At 39.4% G+C, this 24,973-nt stretch overlaps 2 protein-coding genes and 2 long non-coding RNA genes across 6 annotated transcripts in view; 2 read left to right on the top strand and 2 right to left on the bottom strand.

Moving 5' to 3' along the window:
• Nucleotides 1-24,973, bottom strand: part of LOC122968199 — a 200,947-nt gene that overhangs the window by 67,607 nt on the left and 108,367 nt on the right. The gene's annotated exons all lie outside the window — the stretch shown is intronic.
• LOC122968126 overlaps nt 1-24,973 on the top strand; it is a 200,984-nt gene that overhangs the window by 173,809 nt on the left and 2,202 nt on the right. Inside the window, exon 6 of the mRNA XM_044333118.1 lies at nt 20,218-20,316. Within this exon, the coding sequence (XP_044189053.1) occupies nt 20,218-20,316 (99 nt within the window). The remainder of the gene's footprint in view (nt 1-20,217; nt 20,317-24,973) is intronic.
• Nucleotides 19,141-24,973, top strand: part of LOC122968129 — a 161,875-nt gene continuing 156,042 nt past the window's right edge. For 2 of the 3 annotated variants that reach the window (XM_044333121.1, XM_044333127.1), the window contains exon 1: nt 19,141-19,193. The gene's annotated coding sequence lies outside the window, so the exon portion shown is untranslated. The remainder of the gene's footprint in view (nt 19,194-24,973) is intronic. The other variant, XM_044333123.1, reaches the window with a different exon arrangement.
• LOC122968191 lies at nt 19,906-21,740 on the bottom strand. Its single transcript, XR_006398768.1, has 3 exons — nt 21,696-21,740; nt 20,292-21,220; nt 19,906-20,009 (listed from the first exon to the last, which is right to left on the bottom strand). It is a non-coding gene; the product is annotated as an uncharacterized LOC122968191 (long non-coding RNA).

Genomic DNA, 24,973 nt, shown 5'->3' with positions numbered 1-24,973 from the left:
CTTTGCTTCTTCCCCAGAGTTTTTTTGTGCTTTTTCATCTCACAGGAACCCTGGGTTCTGGGCTGACCCTTTGCGGTCCTTCACAGTCCTGATGGCATCCTTCCCTGGCTATTGATACTTATACTTATTGTTATTGTTATGATTGTTGTTCTTCTGTCCCTCCTCCCCCTTTCCCTCTCTCTTTCTCTCTCTCAACCCAACCGGTCAAAGCAGATGGCCGCCCACCAAGAGCCGGGTTCTGCTTGAGGTTTCTTCCTGTTAAAGGGGAGTTTTTCCTTACTGCTGTCGCCAAGTGCTGCTCATGGGGGAGCTGTTGGGTCTCTGTAAATTAAAGAGTACGGTCTTGACCTGCTCTATGTGAAAAGTGCCTTGAGATGACTTTTGTTGTGATATGGTGCTATATAAATAAAAATTGATTTATTGATTGATTGATTGATTGATTGATTGATTGATTATCTTGTAATTCAATGGACTTAAGAGAAGACAAGTGAAACAACTTTATTCATATAGCACTGTTAAAACACAGAGGCAATTCAAAGTCCTATATAATAACGATAGCAATATCTTTATTTATATAGCATTTATCTAAACAGTTACAAAGTCCTTCACATATAATCACATAAAAACACACAATAATAATAACTAATAATAATAATAATAAAATAAAGGTGATAAACAAACAACAGAATAAAAACCAGCCCAACAATACTTAAAATAGTTAAACCCATAAAACAGAATAAAACTAGAATCAAGTAAAATCAGGGAAGGCATTGTGATAAAAGTACATTTGAGGTCAGATTTAAAAGAAGCCACTGACTCAGCCTCCTTATTTACTCAGGCAGGATGTTTTTCAAAGCTCTGGTCCCGCTCAGTCTTCAGCCGAGAGTCTGGAACAGATAGAAGACCAGAGGACATCAAAGTGCGAGCAGGGTCGTACAGGGATAGAAGGTCTGAGATGTAATGAAAAGTCAGACCATTTAGTGCCTTGTAAGTAATTAAAAGACCTTGAAATCAATTATATTGATCTTATATTGATCTGATATCTTTAATATAAGTTTTAAATTAGATGAAAAAGTGGATCAAATTGAAGATATAGACACATATAGACATAGACAGAGCACACTAAGAGCTTGAATATAGTGTCCCTTTTTATGTATTGAATTGAGCCTTGATTGTGAATGAGATTCCATTCTGGAGGTAACTGTGACACTAAAGAGACTCAAAGATAGTTTAGCCGTCAGAAGCCTCTGTTTGACACAAAGTTCATGCCCATAGATTAGCTCCCCATTGGTTTACATTGTAAGATATGGCCAAAGTAATGGGATTTATGAGGAAATTTCACAAATAGAGCCCCTCTTTATTTATTGAGTTGAGCCTTGATTGTGAATGGAGATTCCATTCTGGATGTAATCGTGACTCTAAAGAGACTCAAAGATTCACACTTCTTGTAGTTATCCTGGAAGTTAAACATTTCCTCTCATTCTAACAGGGGTCTGGGGGACAATGGCTGTTAAAGAGGAGCTTTTGATGACACTGAAAGAGTTGGGAGATGATGAATTCAGGAACTTTAAGTGGTTCCTACAGCAGCCGGACATCCTGGAAGGCTCCTCAACCATCCCAAAGAGTCATCTGGAGAAAGCAGACAGGCTGAAAACTGTTGATAAGATAGTACAGACCTACAACCATCAGTCTGTGGAAGTGGTGAAGAAAACCTTAAAGAATATCAACAGGAATGATCTAGTGGAGAAACTGTCAGCTCACGGTAAGCTGCAGGACAGAAACATGAAACTGGGACATGATGTGATCAAACAAGTCTTGAAAAACATTTATTATAATAAAGCATTATATACTAAAAATGTATATGTTTTTAGAAAATGGAGCTGCCTGAGCTGCTGAGAAGTTAAGCTGCCTCTAATCTAACTTAGTGTTCAGTTTAAATAATATCTCACAGTATAGAAGTGCCGCAGAGCTGCACATGCTGTCTGGCCCCCACTGAGCTTTTATACTGGACTGTGCTGGTTTGGTATCTGCACCACAGAGGGAGGAGAGGTGCAGTTGAGGGTGTGGTGATCTCAATCCACTAGCAAACTGCAATCCTGGTGTCAATGAGTGTGTCTAATGCTGTCCAACACTAACCTGCTCAAAGCAGGTCAAAAACTCATCGCTCTTATGTTCTGTTACTGTTCTGTCTGTTATATTTTAACACATTTTGGTGAAGGCTCATATGTATGAACCTCTCTGAGATCACACAAACTTCTTTTTTCATGTTTTGCTTGTCTATAAACTTGTGTTCTGGATACATTCCGGTGAGTCTGAATACAGATTAATGATTGATTCTTACCAGCATCTCTCATCCACAACAGCTGCATCCTGTACTGACGGCCTTTACTTTACTCTGGTGATTGTCTGTAAAGCCCATTGACTCTTGTAAACTAACAGTCACTAACTGCTAGTAAACTCATAGTTGAAACTTTTTATGTCCCAGACAAAAATGAGTTTCCTCTGATGAAAACTCTTTGCAGGATTCCAAAAAAGTAAGCACATCATGGTGGAGATGAAGTAGTGAATATGATTGACAATTGTCACAACCTTCAACACACCTACCTATAATGTATTCCTTCTGATCCCACCCCGTATGCAAGTGCAGCACCAGTGCACCTGGCACACCTGGCCATGAAAATACCAAAGGTTTGTTGGGCATAATGGTTGTGCATCAGGCCAGTGATCCGTCAACAAAAAAAAAAAAAAAAGGTCGGAAGATGTTGTTAATGTCACCTCATTACTTCTGTGGATTGCATCACAGATCCAGTGAGCGAGCCGTTGCACAGACATAGTGGCCCCCTGAGCCTGACCACCCTAGCAGACGAACAACGGGTCCAACTTCCTGAAAGCCGCCATGCGCTTCACATGACAGCAGAGCATCTGCACGGGGCCACAGGGTGTGAAGACACTCCTCCTCCCTGTCGGTGTGAGGACGGGGGAAAAAAGCCCTCAGGCGAATGACCCTTTACCTGAACGAGGAGGTGATGACTTTGGGCTGGAAGGATGGATTTGGACGAAGTTCCACTGACCCCCTGTCATCACTGATGGACATACAAAAGGGGCGCACAGACAAGGTCCACAAATCTCTGCACTTCGATCTTGTAGTGACAGAGTGATTTGACTGTCGCCATCTTTGATTTTTGGAGCCAGAGGTGACCATATTTGGACGAGAGGGTGGAGCTGACCCTAGCGCTAGCTTCTAGCTTGGTTAGCACGGTGCATTTACAGTCTATGGTTAACTGTGATAATGCTAATGCTAATTTTAGCTAGTGAAAAACAGGCTTAAAACCATTAAAATAAAATGTATCTACTGGAAAAACTGAACCAACCCCTTGGAGGGTCTTTTATCACAACCAAACACTGAACAGGACTTTTTTTAGTGACTAAAATGTTACAGTTAACTTTCATGAACTGAAAACACTGAAATAGCAGCAGCTACACCTATACTCTGTGAATCTGAGGTTACACCATGGTTACATTACATATTCAATGTTGTCGCTGTGGTAGCGTCTTGTCTATTTCAATATAAATGGGGCCATAATTTACAAACTGAATTTCTGAAGATTTGAAACTAGCATTTGAGACCATAAACTCATTAGGAAAATGTTTACTGAGGTAATAAATCAAGTGAAAAGTCATTTTCTCATAGACCTCCATACAACCAGACTTTCTTTTTGCAACTAGTGGAGTCTCCACCTGCTGGTCATTAGAAAGACTGCAGGTTTAAGGCACTTCCACATTGACTTCACTTCTCAGGCCTGGAGCTTCCTGCTTGGCTGTGGCAGAAGTGCATTCTGTCCCTGCCTTTAACAAACTGTCCTCTCTGTGTGAGCTGTTATACTGACCTCTGCTGGACGCAGGAGGGAAACACAAACAACCTCAGTGACTTGGAGACAAAGACTCTGATAACAAGATAAAGCACTGCCACAAACAGTTATAAAGCTGCTGTTTGTTTGTTTTTTATTTAATATTTTGCTGAATATTGTAGCAGTGTTTTCATATTGTTATTTCTACAGTAAAATAAAGCAGGAACAAGTTGGGATTTTTGAACAGATTGTTGTTTTTTCATTGTTGTTGTTGTTGTTGTTGTTGTGATGGTGGTTATGTGTGTTTTGTCAGACTGTATGATGTTGGATGACGTCTGCTGTGATCAACACAGGTTGTGATGGATCAGCGTTTGTACAATCTGATATTTGTTGTGAATGTACTGATTTAGAGCTGCGACAATTAATCGATTAATCAACTAGTTGCCAACAATTAAATGAATCACCAGGATGTTGTTAATGTGTTGCTTATGGTTTTCTGTTCTAATTCTGGTTCTTGGTTCAATTCTTGTCGTTTTAATTGGAAAAAAATGTGTTAAAAGCAGAAGTTGCCTTTATTTTCTTCTCATTTAAGCTGCTATAAACTGTAATTTGCAAACAGAAGTGCAGAAAGCTGTCAAGGTTTAGATGTTTATAATTGTCACTTTCCCGCAGCCCATCAAGACGTCTTTAAATGTCTTTTTTTTATTTGATCAAACTGGCAGATTCAGTGTCTACTTGAGATCCATCGTCACAGGTTGCAGTTCACTAAAGAATCATGTTTTCTTCTTTCTAGCATTGTTTCATTTGAACATTCAGAACATTCAGAACATTCAGAATGAATAAATGTGTTTTTCTTGTTTCCACTCTTGTTAATCATTTTTTCTGTTTCTGATAATCAGAACATCTGCTGCAGATGGTTTTCCAGTTTTCATTTGTCTAAATACGATAATTTTTTTCATTAATGACAAAAAGCAGCTAATTTTACACTTGTTTAGATTATTTTGTGGATTTTCCTTAAAGAACAGGTTCACATTATTTCAAGTGTAGCTGCTAACTCACTGTGTGTGTTTGTGGTTGGATAAATAATGTTTGATCATTCAGCTAATAGTCAAAAGTAGTTTGTTGGTGAATGATGAGCTGATTTTCACTTTGCGGCTAAAATGTCCTTTAATATCCCCTTTAATTGAATTAGATCTGATTTAAAACTGAAATCTGTACACATATCTGTTTCCTGTTTTTACAGTTTTGCAAACTAACTTATAGAAAAGTCAAAAAATAAAACAACCTTTGTAATTCAAAGTTTCCTTCTATTCCAGATAATCATCTTCAGCCATTTTGAGATGATGTTTTGGTAAAAAGTAACAAATATATAATGTAGTGCTGAGAGGTGAAGTCATGTATACACACTTTTTATAACACCAGCAGAAACCTAAAGGAATAACTTCACTTCTCAAGTAAAACAGAGAACACGTCTTTAAAAAAAACTATCTACCTGTATCTTACAATCTATCACTGAAAACAAATACTCATTTAAAAAACTAGTAATTGCTCCAAATAATAATAATAATAATAATAATAATAATTACACAAAATACAGTATTTTCAGGCATTCAGCATATAAAGCAGAAACAAGTCAGACGGGGAGCTTGTGTGCAGTTTGGAGACTCAATAGAAGTTTTTTCATGACAAAATGAGCTAATTAGCAACAGCAGCTGTCAGGTTTAGTAGGAAGCATCTTGTCACTGAAGACGACACATATGTTACGACCTTCACAGTCACCAGATCTCAACCCAGCTGGACACCTGTGAGAGATTTAGTTTTCCAACTCAGAGTTCATCAAGTCAAAGTTCAGGGTTTGAACCTGCTCTCTGGAATATTACTCAGACTTCATTGTGCTCCTGAAACCAAACCTTCACCCTCTGCTGTTTTATCAGTCACACCTCCTGTTTTACAGTTTCCTCCTTTTCTATCACAGCAGGAAGCAGCGCTGCAGGAGTGACAGTCTGATCAATAATTCAGATTGAAGAATCAGAAGAAATGACCTCACAGGCATCAGATTGAACAGGTAAGAAGCAGAACAGTGTTTGTTTCTTCAGATTGTGTTTGTTATTGTTGTTTTGTAGGAATAAGACAACCTGACTCTGTCTCTCTGTGGTTCACTGTTACTGCTGTTAATCAATAATCAATCCCTCAGTGCTGCTGCTGAGGACACTTGTTTAGATTATTTTGTAAATTTTCCTTAAAGAACTGGTTCCCATTATTTCAAGTTTTTATTAAAACAGTACTAACGCGTCCATATGTGCATTAAAGCAGTTACTGGTCGCTGTAATCATTCCTGCGGTTCATATGGACCATGAAGAGATCTCTTTCTATCATGACTGTACTGGGAGTGGTGGAGGACGAAGGTCACAGTCCTCCTTCTGTGTAGAATAACTTCAACTGATACTAATTAATGAGGCTTCAACAGCATTGAGGTGAAGCTGCTCACACATGTCCAGCTGCATGTATGATGAGACCTGATTCTCACACACAGCCTCTCTAACATGAACACAACTAAGTTCAAATGCAGCTTTCAACCAACAGCAGCAACAGTGTGACATTGGTTTGTATGAGACTCTGTGCTGTCAGTGTAGTTATATTTATGTCTTAATGATGCCCTTTATGCTCTGTCAATGTTTCACCAACATAACATCATATGGTGCCGCCAAGATGTGATTTACAATCTTACAATCATATTATAAAAGTCTTGATAGTGTAACTGAAATGCTGAAGTTTTATTGGCTACATTACAAATTGTATGCGTGAATTGGTTTAGCAAGAAAATCACATAAAAAATGATAATGCAACAGACGCAGCAGCCTCTAACAAACCTTTAATGAACTCAATCTATCCCTAAATTGCAACCAACATTATCACTGAAATAAATTGAAATATTAATATTGTTAGTTTACAATGGAAGCAGGAAGCGCTGCATAGTTCTGATGGCTCATATGACAGGTGCTCTTTACTGAGGCAGGTGAAAGTACAAAAAACAAGATTCAAGAAGTCTTTCCTGGTATCTGTCCTTCAGTGATGTAGACAAGCATGGAAAAAAAAGAGGCACTCCGTCTTCAGTGAAATAATATTGTGAATTTATTCTTCGAGCATATACACAACCAAGCAGACCAACACGTATCGACTCTACAGTAAGTCTTCATCAGAGTCTGCTTGGTTTAACCAGTATGGCTGTATTTGAATCTACTACTGGAGCCATTACAAGCAGAGAACATTCAGAGTGAATAAATATGATGTTTTTCTTGTTTCCACTCTTGTTAATCATCTTTTCTGTTTCTGAATATCAGAACATCTGCTGCAGATGGTTTTCCAGTTTTCATGTCACACTAAAACTATCATCTAAATACAGAACGTTTTTTTTTTTTTTAAATTAAAGACAAAAAGCAGCAAATTTTAACTGTCAAATGTTGGTTAAATTTCTGCTTCAGTTCCCTGCAGCTGCTGGAGGAGCTTTGGTTTGTCTTCTAGCTTGTCATTGACAGGAGGTGGAATCTTTAAATTTAAAATGATTTATTTTTGACATGGTGGATGTGTGTACAAAGAGCCAGAATTAAAGATACAATAATCAAAAACTCTCCTTCACACTGGAACAGGAACAGTTCACTTCAAGTGTTTGGATTCACCTCAACTGAATCTAAACACCAAACAACCAAACTCAGTTCATTTTTTATGTAATTTAAAGGAAAGCAGCTGCTAACTCACTGTGTGTGTTTGTGGTTGGATAAATAATGTTTGATCATTCAGCTAATAGTCAAAAGTAGGTTGTTGGTAAATGATGAGCTGATTTTCACTTTGCGGCTAAAATGTCCTTTAATATCCCCTTTAATTGAATTAGATCTGATTTAAAACTGAAATCTGTACACATATCTGTTTCCTGTTTTTACAGTTTTGCAAACTAACTTATAGAAAAGTCAAAAAATAAAACAACCTTTGTAATTCAAAGTTTCCTTCTATTTCAGATAATCATCTTCAGCCATTTTGAGATGATGTTTTGGTAAAAAGCAACAAATATATAATGTAGTGCTGAGAGGTGAAGTCATGTATACACACTTTTTATAACACCAGCAGAAACTAGTAATTGCTCCAAATAATAATAATAATAATAATAATAATAATAATAATAATAATAATAATTACACAAAATACAGTATTTTCAGGCATTCAGCATATAAAGTAGAAACAAGTCAGACGGGGAGCTTGTGTGCAGTTTGGAGACTCAACAGAAGTTTTTTCATGACAAAATGAGCTAATTAGCAACAGCAACTGTCAGGTTTAGTAGGAAGCATCTTGTCACTGAAGACGGCACATATGTTACGACCTTCACAGTCACCAGATCTCAACCCAGCTGGACACCTGTGAGAGATTTAGTTTTCCAACTCAGAGTTCATCAAGTCAAAGTTCAGGGTTTGAACCTGCTCTCTGGAATATTACCCAGACTTCATTGTGCTCCTGAAACCAAACCTTCACCCTCTGCTGTTTTATCAGTCACACCTCCTGTTTTACAGTTTCCTCCTTTTCTATCACAGCAGGAATCAGCGCTGCAGGAGTGACAGTCTGATCAATAATTCAGATTGAAGAATCAGAAGAAATGACCTCACAGGCATCAGATTGAACAGGTAAGAAGCAGAACAGTGTTTGTTTCTTCAGATTGTGTTTGTTATTGTTGTTTTGTAGGAATAAGACAACCTGACTCTGTCTCTCGGTGGTTCACTGTTACTGCTGTTAATCAATAATCAATCCCTCAGTGCTGCTGCTGAGGACACTTGTTTAGATTATTTTGTAAATTTTCCTTAAAGAACTGGTTCCCATTATTTCAAGTTCTTATTAAAACAGTACTAACAGTACTAACATATGTGCATTAAAGCAGTTACTGGTCGCTGTAATCATTCCTGCGGTTCATATGGACCATGAAGAGATCTCTTTCTATCATGACTGTACTGGGAGTGGTGGAGGACGAAGGTCACAGTCCTCCTTCTGTGTAGAATAACTTCAACTGATACTAATTAATGAGGCTTCAACAGCATTGAGGTGAAGCTGCTCACACACGTCCAGCTGCATGTATGATGAGATCTGATTCTCACACACAGCCTCTCTAACATGAACACAACTAAGTTCAAATCCAGCTTTCAACCAACAGCAGCAACAGTGTGACATTGGTCTGTATGAGACTCTGTGCTGACAGTGTAGTTATATTTATGTCTTAATGATGCCCTTTATGCTCTGTCAATGTTTCACCAACATAACGTCATATAGTGCCGCCAAGATGTGATTTACAATCTTACAATCATATTATAAAAGTCTTGATAGTGTAACTGAAATGCTGAAGTTTTATTGGCTACATTACAAATTGTATGCGTGAATTGGTTTAGCAAGAAAATCACATAAAAAATGATAATGCAACAGATGCAGCAGCCTCTAACAAACATTTAATGAACTCAATCTATCCCTAAATTCCAACCAACATTATCACTGAAATAAATTGAAATATTAATATTGTTAGTTTACAATGGAAGCAGGAAGCGCTGCAAAGTTCTGATGGCTCATATGACAGGTGCTCTTTACTGAGGCAGGTGAAAGTACAAAATACAAGATCCAAGAAGTCTTTCCTGGTGTCTGTCCAAGTGAAATATTGTGAATTTATTCTTCGAGCATATACACAACCAAGCAGACCAACATGTATCGACTCTACAGTAAGTCTTTATCAGAGTCTGCTTGGTTTAACCAGTATGGCTGAATTTGAATCTACTACTGGAGCCATTACAAGGATTTCTGTTTTAGTTGAGTTCAATTGAAGAAAATTCTTAGACATCCAGTTTCTCACATCTACACTCCTGTAAAGAACTCAGCATACTGAGCTCAGTGGGCTGAATTGAGACATACAGCTGAGTGTCATCAGCATAACAGTGAAAGGAAATACCATGTCTACCAATAACGTGATAGTAGCACATAAAAAGAGAATAAGATTGGTCCCAAAATTGACCCCTGAGGTACATAATAATAAAGCTTTACATAATGCTTTGCATTAGAACGACTGATAAATACACAATAACAAACAAAATAAAATCAATTAATATAAAATTAAATTAGATTATAAAAAGATCAATTTAAATACAAACATAAAGACATAGACAGAGCACACTAAGAGCCTGAAAATAGTGCCCACTTTTTATTTATTGAATTGAGTCTTGACTGTGAATGGAGATTCTATTCTGGATGTAATCGTGACACTGAAGAGACACTCAAAGATTCACATGTTGTTATCCTTGAAGTTAAGTATCCTTGAAGCTGGTTTGGTATCTTGGTGATTCACCAGCCACCACAGTATGAGGAGAGGTGCAGTTGAGGGTGTGATGATCTCAATCCAGCAGCAAACTGCAATCCTGGTACCAACAATGAGTGTGTCTCGTGCCGTCCAACACTCACCTGCTCAGAGCAGGTCGAAAGCTCAGCGCTCGTATGTTCTGTTATATTTGAACACATTATAGTGAAGGCTCACATGTATAAACCTCTCTGAAATCACACAAACTGCTTTTTTCATGTTTTGCTTGTTTTTAAACTTTCCAGATAGTTGTTTTCTGGATACATTGTGGTGAGTCTGAATACAGATTAATGAGTGATTCTTACCAGCATCTCTCATCCACAACAGCTGCATCCTGTACTGACAGCCTTTACTTTACCCTGGTGATTGTCTGTAAAGCCCATTGATTGTATATAAATACGGACGAAGAAACTCATCATCACCGCTGTGCAAAAGTGAAACCAAAATATTTCCTCTCTGGGAGCGGCCATCTTGCATTTGTGATGTCATTTGGAGCCAGAGTCTGTGCAGTAGAGTCAAGTGGTGGGAACCTGCAGGACACGCCCCCTCAGCCATCCTGCAGCCTGACAGAGTTTTGAGAGCGGCTGTCACAGCTGTCAATCATAATGTCACACCCCCTTTTTATATCGTCAAATCACTAATTAAAAACAAAAAATTAACACTTGAACAAACATCAGTGTAATAAGAATGACCTAAAATGACAGAAGCCATCTTTAGGAAAAAATGTATTTGACATGTACTTTGACTTTTTAGTTTGGATCATGTCCCATATGCTAACATGGAGGGGGCAGGACATATGACCTTTACTGCAGCCAGCCACCAGGGGGCGGTGCAGATATTTTGGCTTCACTTTTGGGGAGCTGTCATGATGTCCATATTTACTGCAATAGGGCTCTACAGTGCGAGTATTTCACTCGCATTTTCCCCTAAAACTAGATATATGCAAACCGTAAAAAAAATCTATGAGCACAGTGTGCAAGTAAAGATTACAACCTACCATAATGTTTTTCCCCCCGCTGTTAATTGTCTGAAAACTAGTATTAAGTAGTCAGATAATGTACAATGTTTTAACAGTACAGTAGTTTCACAGAAAAGAAATGCCGCCAAGTATAAATATCACAACACTGATAACTGTAGCCTCAGTTTGTGCCTCTCACAGATAGCGTTAGCAAGCCTGATAAGAGACGGTAGAGAGACAATGTCATGCTAATAAACGAAAGATGCATTTCTTTTCTGTGGCAGTTAACACACCACAAGTTATTATGCTGTGTTACATTCAGAGCTTTACAAGATATTCAGGGCTGACGACGGTACCATGATGAATAGCTGAGCTGTGGCTACATATTAACACACACATACACACACCAGACAGCGTCTTGGTGCTGAGCTGCTAACGTTTGCTCAGCTATAACACAGATACCACACATACAAAGGGCCATGAATGTACTTCTAGTGACTGTCATATCTCCAGCAGACTCTCTGTGTTTCCAGCGCTGACAGAGTCTGACAGCAGCTGCTCATGGCTGGTTATTTTAGTTGCATTTCTTCTTCAATGTCACCCACAACTGCTGTCCATCTGACCGTCACCAGTATGTTCAGCACCTCCATAAGGAGGCAGAGGGTAGTGGCACTCTGGTAGTGGTGAGCCAAAGTAGCTGAATCTATTCAACTGCAGCTCTAGTTTAAAATACGCTATATGGACTGTTACTAATGAATTAACTTCTTGACTGTGGTCCAACACAAGACGGTGAATGATAGTTCAGTTCCTGTTCTCTCATTGATACTCAGATTACAGATCTTGCATGAGGCTGCCATAAGTGTATTTAAATTTGAGTCTGTTTGACAAAGACCTGAGCGCACACACACACACACGCGCACACACACACACACACACACACACACACACACAAACAGCACAGCAGAAACAGCAGCAGGTCGTAGCTGACAATGGGCTAAAGACAGTAAGACAAACTAAGGATTTAGTGTGAAAGATAAACCGCAGAGAAGTTGACCCATTAATAAACTCTGTGTTACTTGAACATTTTTCACTGTGCTACTAATTTTTTTATTTAGGAGCACACAAACTCCTTGGGCAAAACACTAGAGCCCTGTGTATATACACTAACGGTAAAGCCATCTGAAGGTGGCAGGAATCTGTTCTATCTGCAGTCTCTATTGGAATGATGTGGTGCATTGTAAAGGCACAATTACACACACCAGATCTGCTGGTAAACTCATATCTGAAACTTTTTACATCCAAGACAACAACCAGTTTCCTGATGAAAACTCTTTGCAGGATTCCCAAACAGTCAGCGTGTCATGGGGGGATGAAGTGGTGAATATGATTGCCCACAATTGTCACAACCTCCAACATACCTACCTATAATGTGCGATAATGTATTCTTTCTGATCCCACCCTTTATCCAAGTGCAGCACCAGTGCACCTGGAACACCTGGCCATGAAAATACCAAAAGTGTGCTGGGCATAATGGTTGTGCATCAGGACAGTGATCCATCAAAATTGAGATTCAGGCAAACTTACTGAAGGTGTGAAAACTGGAAATGCAGTAGCAGATGGAAGCTGAAAGGAGAAAAATCCTCATACCAGAGAATACTGCAGGGGTTCCAGCTGGTGTCTGATAGTTTTGTGGTGGATCGACACAAGTTTTTCTGAAGTCTTAGTGGCCCCCTCATTCATGCTTCTTTTCAAGCTATTGTGTGATATGTTTCCTAATTAGTAGAGGAACATTTTCTGTAACTGTTGCTCAGAGTCAGTTCTGATCAAAGTAACTAAACTACTACAAAAAGTAAGGAAATTTGTGTTTGGTAGATTATTTCTTTGTTGTAACAATGCCTCTTGGCAATAAATCTTATACCGTTGGAAAGCTTGTTTATTCATTTAACAAACAGATGCCTCAGTAGCGTGTGGAAGAACCATACACAGCCACAACAGCCTGGCACCTCCTCTTCTTGCTGGTCACCAGCCTGGTCACACACTGCTGTGGGATGGCATCCCATTCTTCAACCAGCATTTGTCACAAGTCAGCCAACGTGGTTGTATTGGTCACTCTGGCATGAACAGCACGCCCAAGCTGATCCCACAAGTGTTCAATGGGGTTGAGGTCAGGACTGCTGGCAGGCCGTTCCATCCTCTCCACTCCCAAATTCTGGAGGTAGTCTCTGATAAACCCTGCTCTGTGGGGGCGAGCGTTGTCATCTTGGAGGATAGAGATCGGTCCCAGACTGTGGAGATATGGGATTGCCACTGGTTGCAGAATCTCATCTCGATATCTCTCTGCATTGAGATTGCCTCCAATGATGACAAGCCTCATTTTTCCAGTGAGGGAGATGCCGCCCCACATTGCCTCCACCAAAAGATGTTACTCTATCAGTGCAGCCATCAACATAGCATTCTCTGCATCTTCTCCACACTTTGACCCTATGATCCAACTGCCATAGGCAGAATCTGGACTCAATGCTGAACATAATGTTCCTCCACATGTTCAGGTTCCAGTGCACCTGTTGCCGACACCAGCGCAAACGGGCCTGACAGTGAAGGGCAGTCATGGCAGGCCTCCTGGCAGCCATATGAGACCGGAGATTGGCTGCGTGCAGTCTTCTGGATTGTCTGGGCAGAGAGCCATCGGCCATATCATCCTGCAAACCTTGACTGCAAATCTTTAGAAGACAGCTTATGGTACCTAAGTGCTGACAGGGTGAGGAAACGGTCTTCTCGGGTTGTCGTCTTCTTGGGACGCCCACTTCACAGCCTGTCTCTGACATCCCCCGTTATATGGAACTTGAAGACTTTGGAGATGGTACTAGGGTGCACTCCAAATAATGCCGCAACTTGGTTTTGCAGAACACCGATTTGAAGTTGCCCTATCGCACAGGTCCTATCCAGATTAGTCAAACATGGTATGCCAATTCTTGGAGCAGACACCTATTGACCACCGTAGCAGGGCCCATGCTCACTGGTGCTGCCGATCAGGTGTCTGATCGACAGCACCTGGGGATACCAGAAGCTCAAAACAAGAGTCAATAGCAACAGCAAAATAAGCTGTTTGGCATTAGCAGAGAAGATTTGGCAAATTTTTCATGGGCACAACCCACATACTCAGTTCTGCTATAATTTCCTCATTGACAACATACCTGTATTGTATTGATCTATACTTCTCTCCTTTTGTCAGTGAAAAAAGTCCACCAACCACAGAAGACTCTTAAATATCATACAGTACATCTAATTTCCTGTGTTGCTTTGTCCTAAAATGACACGTCCCTAGAGCCTGTCTCTCTACAGCAGGCAGGTTGGACCTTTTCCCAATGCTACATAACCTTTTAAAGAACTGACAATCCCAGGAATGTTGCAGATTTCATGTCTGAAAAAGCTGATGACTACAGAGAGAATGTCCTGTCAACCTGTTTAAAAGGAGCATTAGCCTGAGATCCAGTTATTTATTTATCTATTTAAAATAATCTCTTCAAGGCTACTCAGTAGAAAGGCTTTACACTTTACATTGTTCTGGCTATTTTATATTATTCTACACAGATAAACCACCACCATAGCTTCTATGAACCATCACATGGTTACAAACAAAGCTCCATCTTAACCTCCAGAACAGGTTTATGTACATAAAAGAAGGGTGGACGACAAAGACGGATGCAAAGATTCTGGATGATATCTACACAGTAGGGGTATGCCTGAATACAAATATGTTATTCAACAAAACACAAATTGTGTTTTTTTATGAATATTTGTTTCATACAAATATTTTAAAAATTATTTGTTTTTGGGTCTGTTTTTACCAATGTGCAGGTTGGTTACATTCGGTCGGTTCGTATCACTCCTGGAGTTGGGGGTGTTCCCCAGAGATAAAGCTGAGCTACTGACACACATGAAGTGCTCCTAAGGGACTCTCCATAACCTTTTGTTCCCCTTCTCCTTACCACAAAGTTAGGCTGTAAAAAATAGGCAAAAAATGAAAAGTGCAAAGCAAGAGTCACCTTTGAAGTTCATCCCTACACATTACATGGTGTGCTGTCTCTGTGTTATGGGTGTATAAATAGGTAGAGGTCTGTCTGCAATGAGCCAATGAGTAAAGTTTTAGCTCAGTAATCAGCACAGTCATCTATGATCTGGGAGACTCCAATTCAAGACCCGGTGTGGGGACCTCCTTCATAAGGTAGTTTATTCATGTACACTTATTGTAACACTTTAATTTTCTAAAATTAAAAGCATAATTAAAAAAAACAGGATTTTTAAGCCTCTTTCCACTTTTATTCGAATACAAATACAAATAATTTTGCTGCCTCAACAAATACAGATACAAATACAAATACTGGGCTGAAAAAAGAACCAATCAAGATGTGCACCTTATATTCCCGTTTACGTTTGGCAGGCTGAATTCACAAAGGAAAGAAGCAAGTTTTGCAGAACTTATTCACACATGTATCCATGAAACCAGGTACATGGAACAGGACGTTCTTCACAACATTACAGACATCAGGAAACACAAACTTTGACAAGAGTGAATATAAACTTTTATTTGTGTTGGATTGACTGGATGAGAGCTACTTCAACTAGACTTCAGTGCCAATGAAAAGTTGCCTGTTGATGTGACAAAGTCCACCTCAGTGGATGTGCTGCTGACAAACCTCATCAAGGGCACCCTGCTTCCCTCTGCTCGCCTCTGGATAACCACACGACCTGCAGCAGCCAATCAGATCCCTCCTGAGTGTGTTGACATGGTGACAGAGGTCAGAGGGTTCACTGACCCACAGAAGGAGAAGTACTTCAGGAAGAGATTCAGAGATGAGGAGCAGGCCAGCAGAATCATCTCCCACATCTAGACATCAGGAAGCCTCCACATCATGTGTCACATGCCAGTCTTTTGCTGGATCACTGCTACAGTTCTGGAGGATGTGTTGAAAAGCAGAGAGGGAAGAGAGCTGCCCAAGACCCTGACTAGGATGTACACATCATTCCTGATTATTCATATCAAACACATGAAAGATAAGTATGGCAGAGAAAGACGCATTCAGTACATTAAGACACTTACAAAACTGGCTTTTAAACAGCTGGAAAAAGGCAACCTGACCGTCTGTGAGGAAGACCTAAAAGACGGCAGCAGTAAGTCCAATGAAGTCTGTGTGTTCCCGAGTATTCTCACAGATCTTTGAAGAGGAGCATCAAATGGAGAAGGACAGGAACAAGGTATTTAGCTTTGTCCATCAGAGCATAGTGGAGTTTCTGGCAGCTCTGTATGTGGTCCTCTCACCCATCAATACCAACATTTCGCTTCCTCCTGGGCCTTTCCCTGCAGACCAACCAGACTTATAGAAGTCAGCTAACAGTAAATTATGTGAAGAAGAAGATCAGGGAGAATCTATCTCCAGACAGACGCATTAATTTGTTTTACTGTCCCAATGGACCGAGTGATTGTTCTCTAGTGGAGGAGATCCAACTGTATCTGAGATCAGGAAAAATAAACTGACATATAAACTGTATCCTGCTCAATGGTCAGCTCTGGTCTCCATCTTACTGTTGTCAGAAAAAGATGTGGACATGTTTGAGCTGAAGAAATACTCGGAGAAGGAGGCTCCAGAGGAAGCTCTACTGAAGCTGCTGCAAGTTGAAGCTTGATTGACTGATTGATCGTATTTATTGATTAGGACAGTGTACAGTTTTTAACATAATATATGTACTGCACTGGAGTCAGCTCAAAGCTGATTTACATCTCAATCAACAACAAACAGTACAAAGCTAAAAACACACAGAACACAACATACAAAATACAAAGCTACACACCACAGCACATCACATACACCTAGAATGTCAATTAGAAATGAATAATCTAAACTTGTCAAATTAAAAGCAAGACTACCTGTGTTAATGAGAAGACCATAGATGGAGTTTAGACTCAGTGGTCACACAGCTGATTGGTCTTTAGTAGATTTTTTAATTTGGCCTTGAATGTATTGATTGAACTGCAGTTTTTCATATCATCAGGTAGGACGTTCCACTGAGATGTGGCTTTCACAGAGAAAGCTGACTGTCCAAATGCAGTGTGATGAAATGGTTCAATCATGTATAGAGGATATTCTGGAGGATCTAATAGAACTTACTGAGCGAGTGAAGACAAAGTCACATAGTGGAGGAGGACAAACCATTTAACATTTATAAACTAGGCACGCATTTGAGAATAATCTAAAATTGTCAAAGCTCAGTAAATTGTATTTCTCCAGAACCCTACAGTGATGGAAATGCATTGGCTTTTTGTCCAGAGGTTTTAGAATTTGTTTGTATAAGGACTCAAGAGGTTTTATGGCTGTTTCTCCAGCTTTCCCCCAACATGTGATCAATAAGACATATAGGAAAGAATCATAGCTGCATAAATATCTTGGCTGCATCCAAAGAGAGACAGTTTCTAATATGTCTAAAATTTGCTAAGTTGTACTTTATGGTTTTAACTATTTTTTAACAAGTTTTTGAAGTTCAAATTTGGATCCAGTGTCACACTAAGATATTTAAAATCAGTAAGTATGTTGATTTTTTCATCTTTGATGAGAATATCAGCGTGAGGAGGTTGTACCATAGTCTTAGAGAAAAACATACCTTTTGTCTTGTTTACATTTAGACTCAGACATGATTGATCAAGCCAATGTGTGATCCTTTCCAATGCAATTGTTAGCTTAGCCCCAGCTAACTGAGCTATTTTTGCATGTGTGTACACAATGGTGTCATCTGCATACATTTGTAGTTCTATATTTGTAGCATTTTTGTTTTATCCTAGTATTTTAAACCCTTGTTGTATTTTAGTGCTTGTATATGCCAGCAGGGTCTACATGTCCTGTACATATGATAGAACTGACAATAAAATTGACTTGACTGAAGTATGCACCCAGGGCTGCACAGTTAATCAAAATGGTATTGATATCATAATATGGATAAGAGCAATATTCAAATTGCAGCAGCTGCAGTTTTTTGTTAAAGGTTAAATATGACAGTATATCTTTAGAAATGAGATATTGTGGAGCTACAGAGATGCCTGGTCTACAAATCATAAGACATAAAAGAACACGATGGTTTGGACTCCTGTAAAAATCACATCATCCTCATTTTACTATTTTTTTCCAGTTGAAATTAAAATGATGATGCAAAGATGATCGCTCCCACTAAAATTGCAAATATTATTGTAATTGCAAAATAATCGTAAAATGATTTATTTTTTTTACCGTGTTGTGCAGCCCTAACCTGTGATGAGTTTGATGTCTCTACGTCTACACTGAGACGTCTCATTCTTACAACACTGTTTTAGTGTAAAAGGACTCACAGTGATTCCAGGTAGTTTTCATAGAGACCTCTGTCCACAGAGAAACACCTGAACAAGAGAGAAACAGCCAACTCTGTGATCTTAAGATTTAATTTTATTTACATGAAGGAGCTGAATCATTGCAGCTGATCACACCATGAAACAATCAATTATGAGATAATTATTGATTGATTAGTCTTTTAAGTAGCCCGCTGAACTGCTGGTGGATTTCCATCATTTCAGTTAGAAGGTTATTAGTTTTTAAGCAGACAGCTGTATCGTTTTTTTCAACTCTTTATTGGATCGATCTTACAACATGAGACGTTAAGACAAAAACAGAAAACATTTAGGCATCATAATGAAACAAGGATAACATAACAGACATGACTCCGCTCTCTGGACAAAATACATTCTACATGTTAACATGAAGCAGACAGCTGCATCTGGACTGCACCTGCATTGTTGTCACTTCAACTGCAGGAAGTCACATTATTGTATTGTATTGATGATCCATCAACAACTTTGATGTTTTCATGTTTTATATTGTTGCAGATGTGTTTCTCTGTGCTGAAGTCAGTCTGAAGTTGGTTATCTGACTCCTTTAACCATCAGAGGGAGTTTTTAGGGAGTGTCAATAACTGACTTGTCATCATACAACAGGTAGAAAATTATTATTGAAAATAGTCTAATGTTTTATATCTATTTGTTGTTAATATTATTATTAATTCCTGCAACAGGCTATCCACAGGATCAGGCTCAATGTGGATTGGTCTTTAAGCTGAATGCCTGAAATTTTTGTCAGTTGGCTTAAAATTAATGTTTAATGATACATATACAAAAGCAAAAAACAAGTGTGAAATTTGATCATAAATTCTTACTGTTAACCAGCACTCGTTACCTTTCCCAAACTTAAATAACTTCTTGATAGAATTTAAATTGTATATGGATTCTTTAAAGTAAAGCAAACCTAGCTCCCAAAAATTGTTTGACTGTAAAAAGCAATTATCAAACATGACAAAGAGTAAAGTTTATATAGACACCAAATTAGTTGCATCATGCTGACGTCATTATATGAACAATTCATGGCAGGACTTGATACATAATCAAGATAAAACACATTATCAGTGACTGAAATAATCACAAAAACTGTCACATAATTAACACATCTATACAAAAATATAAATACATACAAATATGATAAAAATATTAACATTTACAACAACAAATATATAAAAATATATATTTGTTGTATAATATAGATTACTTACAAGAGAGATACAGAGAGACTGTAGAAAATAATATCATACACCACCATCAACAACAACAAAGTGATGCTTGAGTTTTGACTTCAGACTGTTTTCTTCTCCACAGACGTTGGAAGTAGATGAAGTTGTTCCTGAAATCCTGCACAGCAGAGACCAGAATCTCCTGATCCCAGCTGTGTGTCCGTAGAGATCAATAGGACCATGGATCCACCTCCTCTTTCCCAGCTGTGTGTCCATGAAGAGTCCATGGATCAACCTAAACATTTTAACACTGGAAGGTATCAACTTCAACCTGAATTTCTGATTAAGAATTTTATTATCTGTATTAAAACACTAACATTAAATATGTTTTTAATCACTATTTTATCCTGGAAGAATGTTATTCTGTTGTGAATTCATCAGTACTGTGTTTGTATCAGGATCCAGCAGCAGAGACCAGAATCTCCTGACCCTAGCTGTGCGTCCATAGACCCTGATAGGACCATGGATCCACCTCCTCTTTCCAAAACACATGGAGAGTAAGTCAAGATAATATCACTGTATTGTTCAGGCTTTTGAACATTTGCTGATGAGGGGAAGCTGAAGCAGGAGACAGTATCAGGAGACCAGAAGCACTGCAGATTCTGTGCTCACAGAAGGAGCAGGAGGAGAACATGTCTCCATGTCTCTGATGGAGGTCACTGAGGGGGAGTTAAAAACAAGGAGTTGATGAGATACACTCTGAGATGCTGAAGTTTCTGGACATTGTGGGGCTGTCTTGGCTGATAGAGAAGGGAGTCCAGAGGATATGATCTAAATATTGAGGTATCACACTGCTCAGCCTCTCTGGAAAGTTTATGCTGGATGCTGGAAAGGTGGCGGATCGTTCAAACTCAGACTGAGGTGAAGTGATGGGGATTCTGTCCTGGTCCTGGATTTGGGGATGCTGGAAGTCAGTCAGAGTTGGGGGTGCTGAGAGAAAGTTTATATAATGACGTCATATTAAATGCTGCACAACATTCATGACTTTTGTATTAATCTGAATGGCCAGAGACATTTTACACCAGTTTTAGAAGATTTTACACACAACAGACAACAAACTTAAATACCAACATGCTGTATGTCAAAGCAGCGTAGCAGCATATTCAGCTATGGACAGTTCACACACAGGATGCAGGTTTATTCCTAATCAGAAGATGATTTATTGTAGATGGAGCCACAGCCACGTTATACGGTACAGGTAACAATACAACAAGGCACTTGAAATGTATAACACACACACACACACACACACAGCAACCAAAAACATTAACAAGTAACTCTGAACAGGCTGTAGGCAGTGCTTTACAAACAGGCTTTCATTGATAACTACACTCTAAAACACAACTCTACACTACAGAGACGTCCTCTTGCTCTCATTTGAAGCATGTTGCACTACCAGATCTGTGACAGAAACAAGAAATAATATAACTTACTAAATGATATAATCAATTCATTCATACGCCCTGTAACTGGAGAGACAGGAAATTATCTGCAACAGCTACATAACTAATCATCCAGTAGCACCATCACACCAAGTTTAAAACAGTGAACACACACAGCATCTGAAATTCACAGCGAACCAGTACATAATATAAATATTGTGACCCAGACCAAAGTGAGCCTGCATGGCAGCAGGAAACATAATAAAAACACATCTATTACTGGTCATTAATATCCCTGATACTTCACACCTAGCTACGTCACGTCCTCTGCATTTGTGCATCAGATAAACAGAAAATACATTAAATGTTCTAACATGAAATGAAATATCATAAAAAGAAAATAACAAAGGCTGGATTTTAACCATTGAACAAACCAAGTTTTATAGACTGCATACACTAAAATGCTACTCTGGATCAGTGGACCAGCTGTTTACCCTTTCAAGGATCCTGGAGGAAGGGATCATGAGAGTCTGTCCATCTGCTCTACATGTGTTTTGTAGAATTGTAGTGTTTTTCCATCGTGTGGTCGTCATACTGAGTCATGCCATGATCAGTTACGAGTAGTCGAGTCCTGCTGGCACAGTTCAAGTATGTTTCCACTGCACACAGCATGGCAGGGTAAAAGACGTTGTTCACCTTGATGATGTGTTTTGTCAGCAATCAGCTCAGCTACCAATCAGGATCACAGCAGCACAACTCAGACAAAAAAGGCCGCCAGCTACATGCTGTTTGTCAAGCATATTGTTGTGAGCACAGTGCAGTCATTGAAGACAACCCAGATCAATGTTTTTAATTTTTAGGATTTTTTCATGTTGACTAGCGGCTTAACAGCAAGAGGACATTATTAGAGAAATATCAGTCAAGTCAAGTCAGTTTTATTTATATAGCACCAAGGGCTCTTTTCACATAGAGCAGGTCTAGACTGAACTCTTTAATTTACAGAGACTCAACATTCCCCCATGAGCAGCACTTTGTGACATCAACAAGAAAAAAACTCCCCTTTAACGGGAAGAAACCTCAAGCAGAACCGGGCTAATAAAAATAACAACAACAATAATAATAATAGAAATATGCCTAATAATGACTAATAATAATAATAATAGCAGCAGCGGTGGGCATCAAGCTGGACAGCAGTCGGTCTGTAGCTGAAGGTTTCCTGCGAGATGAGAAAGCACAAAACTCTGGGGAAGAAGCCAAGTTAGTAACATGCATTAATGGTACATGAATACATACAGATGGAGAGGAGGAGGAGGAGAGAGGAGCTCAGTGCATCATGGGAAGTCCTCCAGCAGTCTAGGCCTATAGCAGCATAACTAAGGGCTGATCCAAGGCGAGCCTGGTCGGCCCTAACTATAAGCTTTATCAGAAAGGAAAGTTTAAAGCCTACTCTTAAATGTAGAGAGGGTGTCTGCACCCCGGACCGAATCTGGAAGATGGTTCCACAGGAGAGGAGCCTGATAGCTGAAGGCTCTGCCTCCCATTCTACTTTTAAAGACTGTAGGAACCACCAGTAAGCTGCATACTGGGAGCGCAGTGTTCTAGTGGGATAATACGGTACTATGAGCTCTTTAAGATATGATGGTGTCTGACCATTAGGAGCTTTGTAGGTGAGGAGAAGGATTTTAAATTCTATTCTAGATTTTACAGGAAGCCAATGTAGCGAAACTAAAATGGGAGAAATGTGATCTCTTTTTCTAGTTTTAGTTAGAACACGTGCAGCTGCATTCTGGACCAGCTGGAGAGTCTTTAGAGACTTGTTAGGGCAGCCTGATAATAAGGAATTGCAATAATCCAGCCTAGAAGTAACAAATGCGTGGACTAGTTTTTCTGCATCTTTTTGGGACAGGATGTGCCTGATTTTTGCGATATTACGTAAGTGGAAAAAGGCAGTCCTTGAGATTTGATTTATGTGGGAGTTAAAGGACATATCCTGATCAAAGATAACTCCCAGATTCCTTGCGGTGGTGCTGGAGGCCAGGGTAATGCCATCCAGAGTAGCTATATCATTAGATAAGGTGTTTAAGGCCAAGCACAATAACTTCAGTTTTATCTGAATTTAGTAGTAGAAAATTACAGGTCATCCAGGTCTTTATGTCGTTAAGGCATGCTTGGAGTTTGTTTAACTGATTGGGTTCATCTGGCTTCATTGAAAAATATAACTGGATGTCATCTGCGTAACAATGAAAATTTATGGAGTGTTTCCTAATAATATTACCTAAAGAAAGCATATATAAGGTGAATAGAATTGGTCCAAGTACAGAACCTTGTGGAACTCCGTGTCTAACTTTTGCCTTCACGGAGGATTCATCATTAACATGTACAAACTGAAATCGGTCTGATAAATATGACTTAAACCAGCTTAATGCAGTTCCTTTAATGCCAATTAAATGTTCCAGTCTCTGCAAAAGGATTTGATGGTCAATTGTGTCGAATGCGACACTAAGATCTAACAGGACAAGTATAGAGACAAATCCTTTGTCCGATGCAGTAAGGAGGTCATTTGTGACTTTCACCAGTGCTGTCTCTGTGTTATGATGCCTCTAAATCCTGACTGAAAATCCTCAAATAAACTATTGTTATGTAGAAAGTCACATAACTGATTAGAGACTGCTTTCTCAAGGATCTTAGAGAGAAATGGAAGGTTAGATATAGGTCTTTAATTGGCTAAAACACCTGAATCAAGAGTAGGCTTCTTAAGAAGAGCTTTAATTACAGCTACTTTAAAGGACTGTGGTACATAGCCTGTTACTAAAGACAGATTGATCATATCTAGTAAAGAAGTGCTAACTAAGGGTAAGACTTCCTTAAGCAGCCTAGTTGGGATGGGAGTGTGTGGGTGTGTGTGTGTGTGTGTGTGTGTTTGTGTGTGTGTGTGTGTGTGTGTGTGTGTGTGTGTGTGTGTGTGTGTGTGTGTTTGTGTGTGTGTGTGTGTGTGTGTGTGGGTGTGTGTGTGTGTGTGTGTGTGGGTGTGTATGTGTGTGTGTGGGTGTATGTGTGTGTGTGTGGGTGTGTGTGTGTGTGTGTGTGTGGGTGTGTGTGTGGGGGGGGGTGTATGGGTGGGTGTGTGTGTGTGTGTGTGTGTGGGTGTGTGTGTGTGTGTGTGCGTGTGGGTGTGTGTGTGTGTGTGTGTGTGTGTGGGTGTGTGTGTGTGTGTGTGTGTGTGTGGGTGGGTGTGTGTGTGTGGGTGGGTGTGTGTGTGTGCGGGCGTGTGTGTGTGTGTGTGTGTGTGTGTGTGTGTGTGGGTGTGTGTGTGTGTGTGTGTGTGTGTGGGTGTGTGTGTGTGTGGGTGGGTGTGTGTGTGTGCGGGCGTGTGTGGGTGTGTGTGTGTTTTAGAGCCGTTATTGTGAAACTAATCCGTTTTGCACTGTGGACCAACATAGATATTAAACATTTTGATGTGAGACTGGGTTGGTATGTTACACAGCAGAAGAAGATCCTGTTAATTGACTGTAATCTGAGTCTCTGTCCTCACAGTCAAACCAGAGCTCACATTTAGACTAAAATCTCCAAATGTGGCCGTTTGGTTTGACTTTATTTTATTCATATTCTACAATCACAGATGTCACAGCTGCAGTATTTATATTCCACTGAACTATTATTCATTCTGGAGCACAAGAGTCACATGAAACCAGATACTGTTGTATGTATGTGAAAAATAATTAGATTGTATTTAACTTGTCAGTTTTATGAAAAAAGAACAAGTTGACTGAAT

Source organism: Thunnus albacares, chromosome 18 (genome assembly GCF_914725855.1).
Source record: "Thunnus albacares chromosome 18, fThuAlb1.1, whole genome shotgun sequence".
Classification (NCBI taxonomy): Eukaryota; Metazoa; Chordata; class Actinopteri; order Scombriformes; family Scombridae; genus Thunnus; species Thunnus albacares.
Note: the sequence above shows the minus strand (reverse complement) of the source record. Positions and strands in the feature narration are given on the sequence as shown.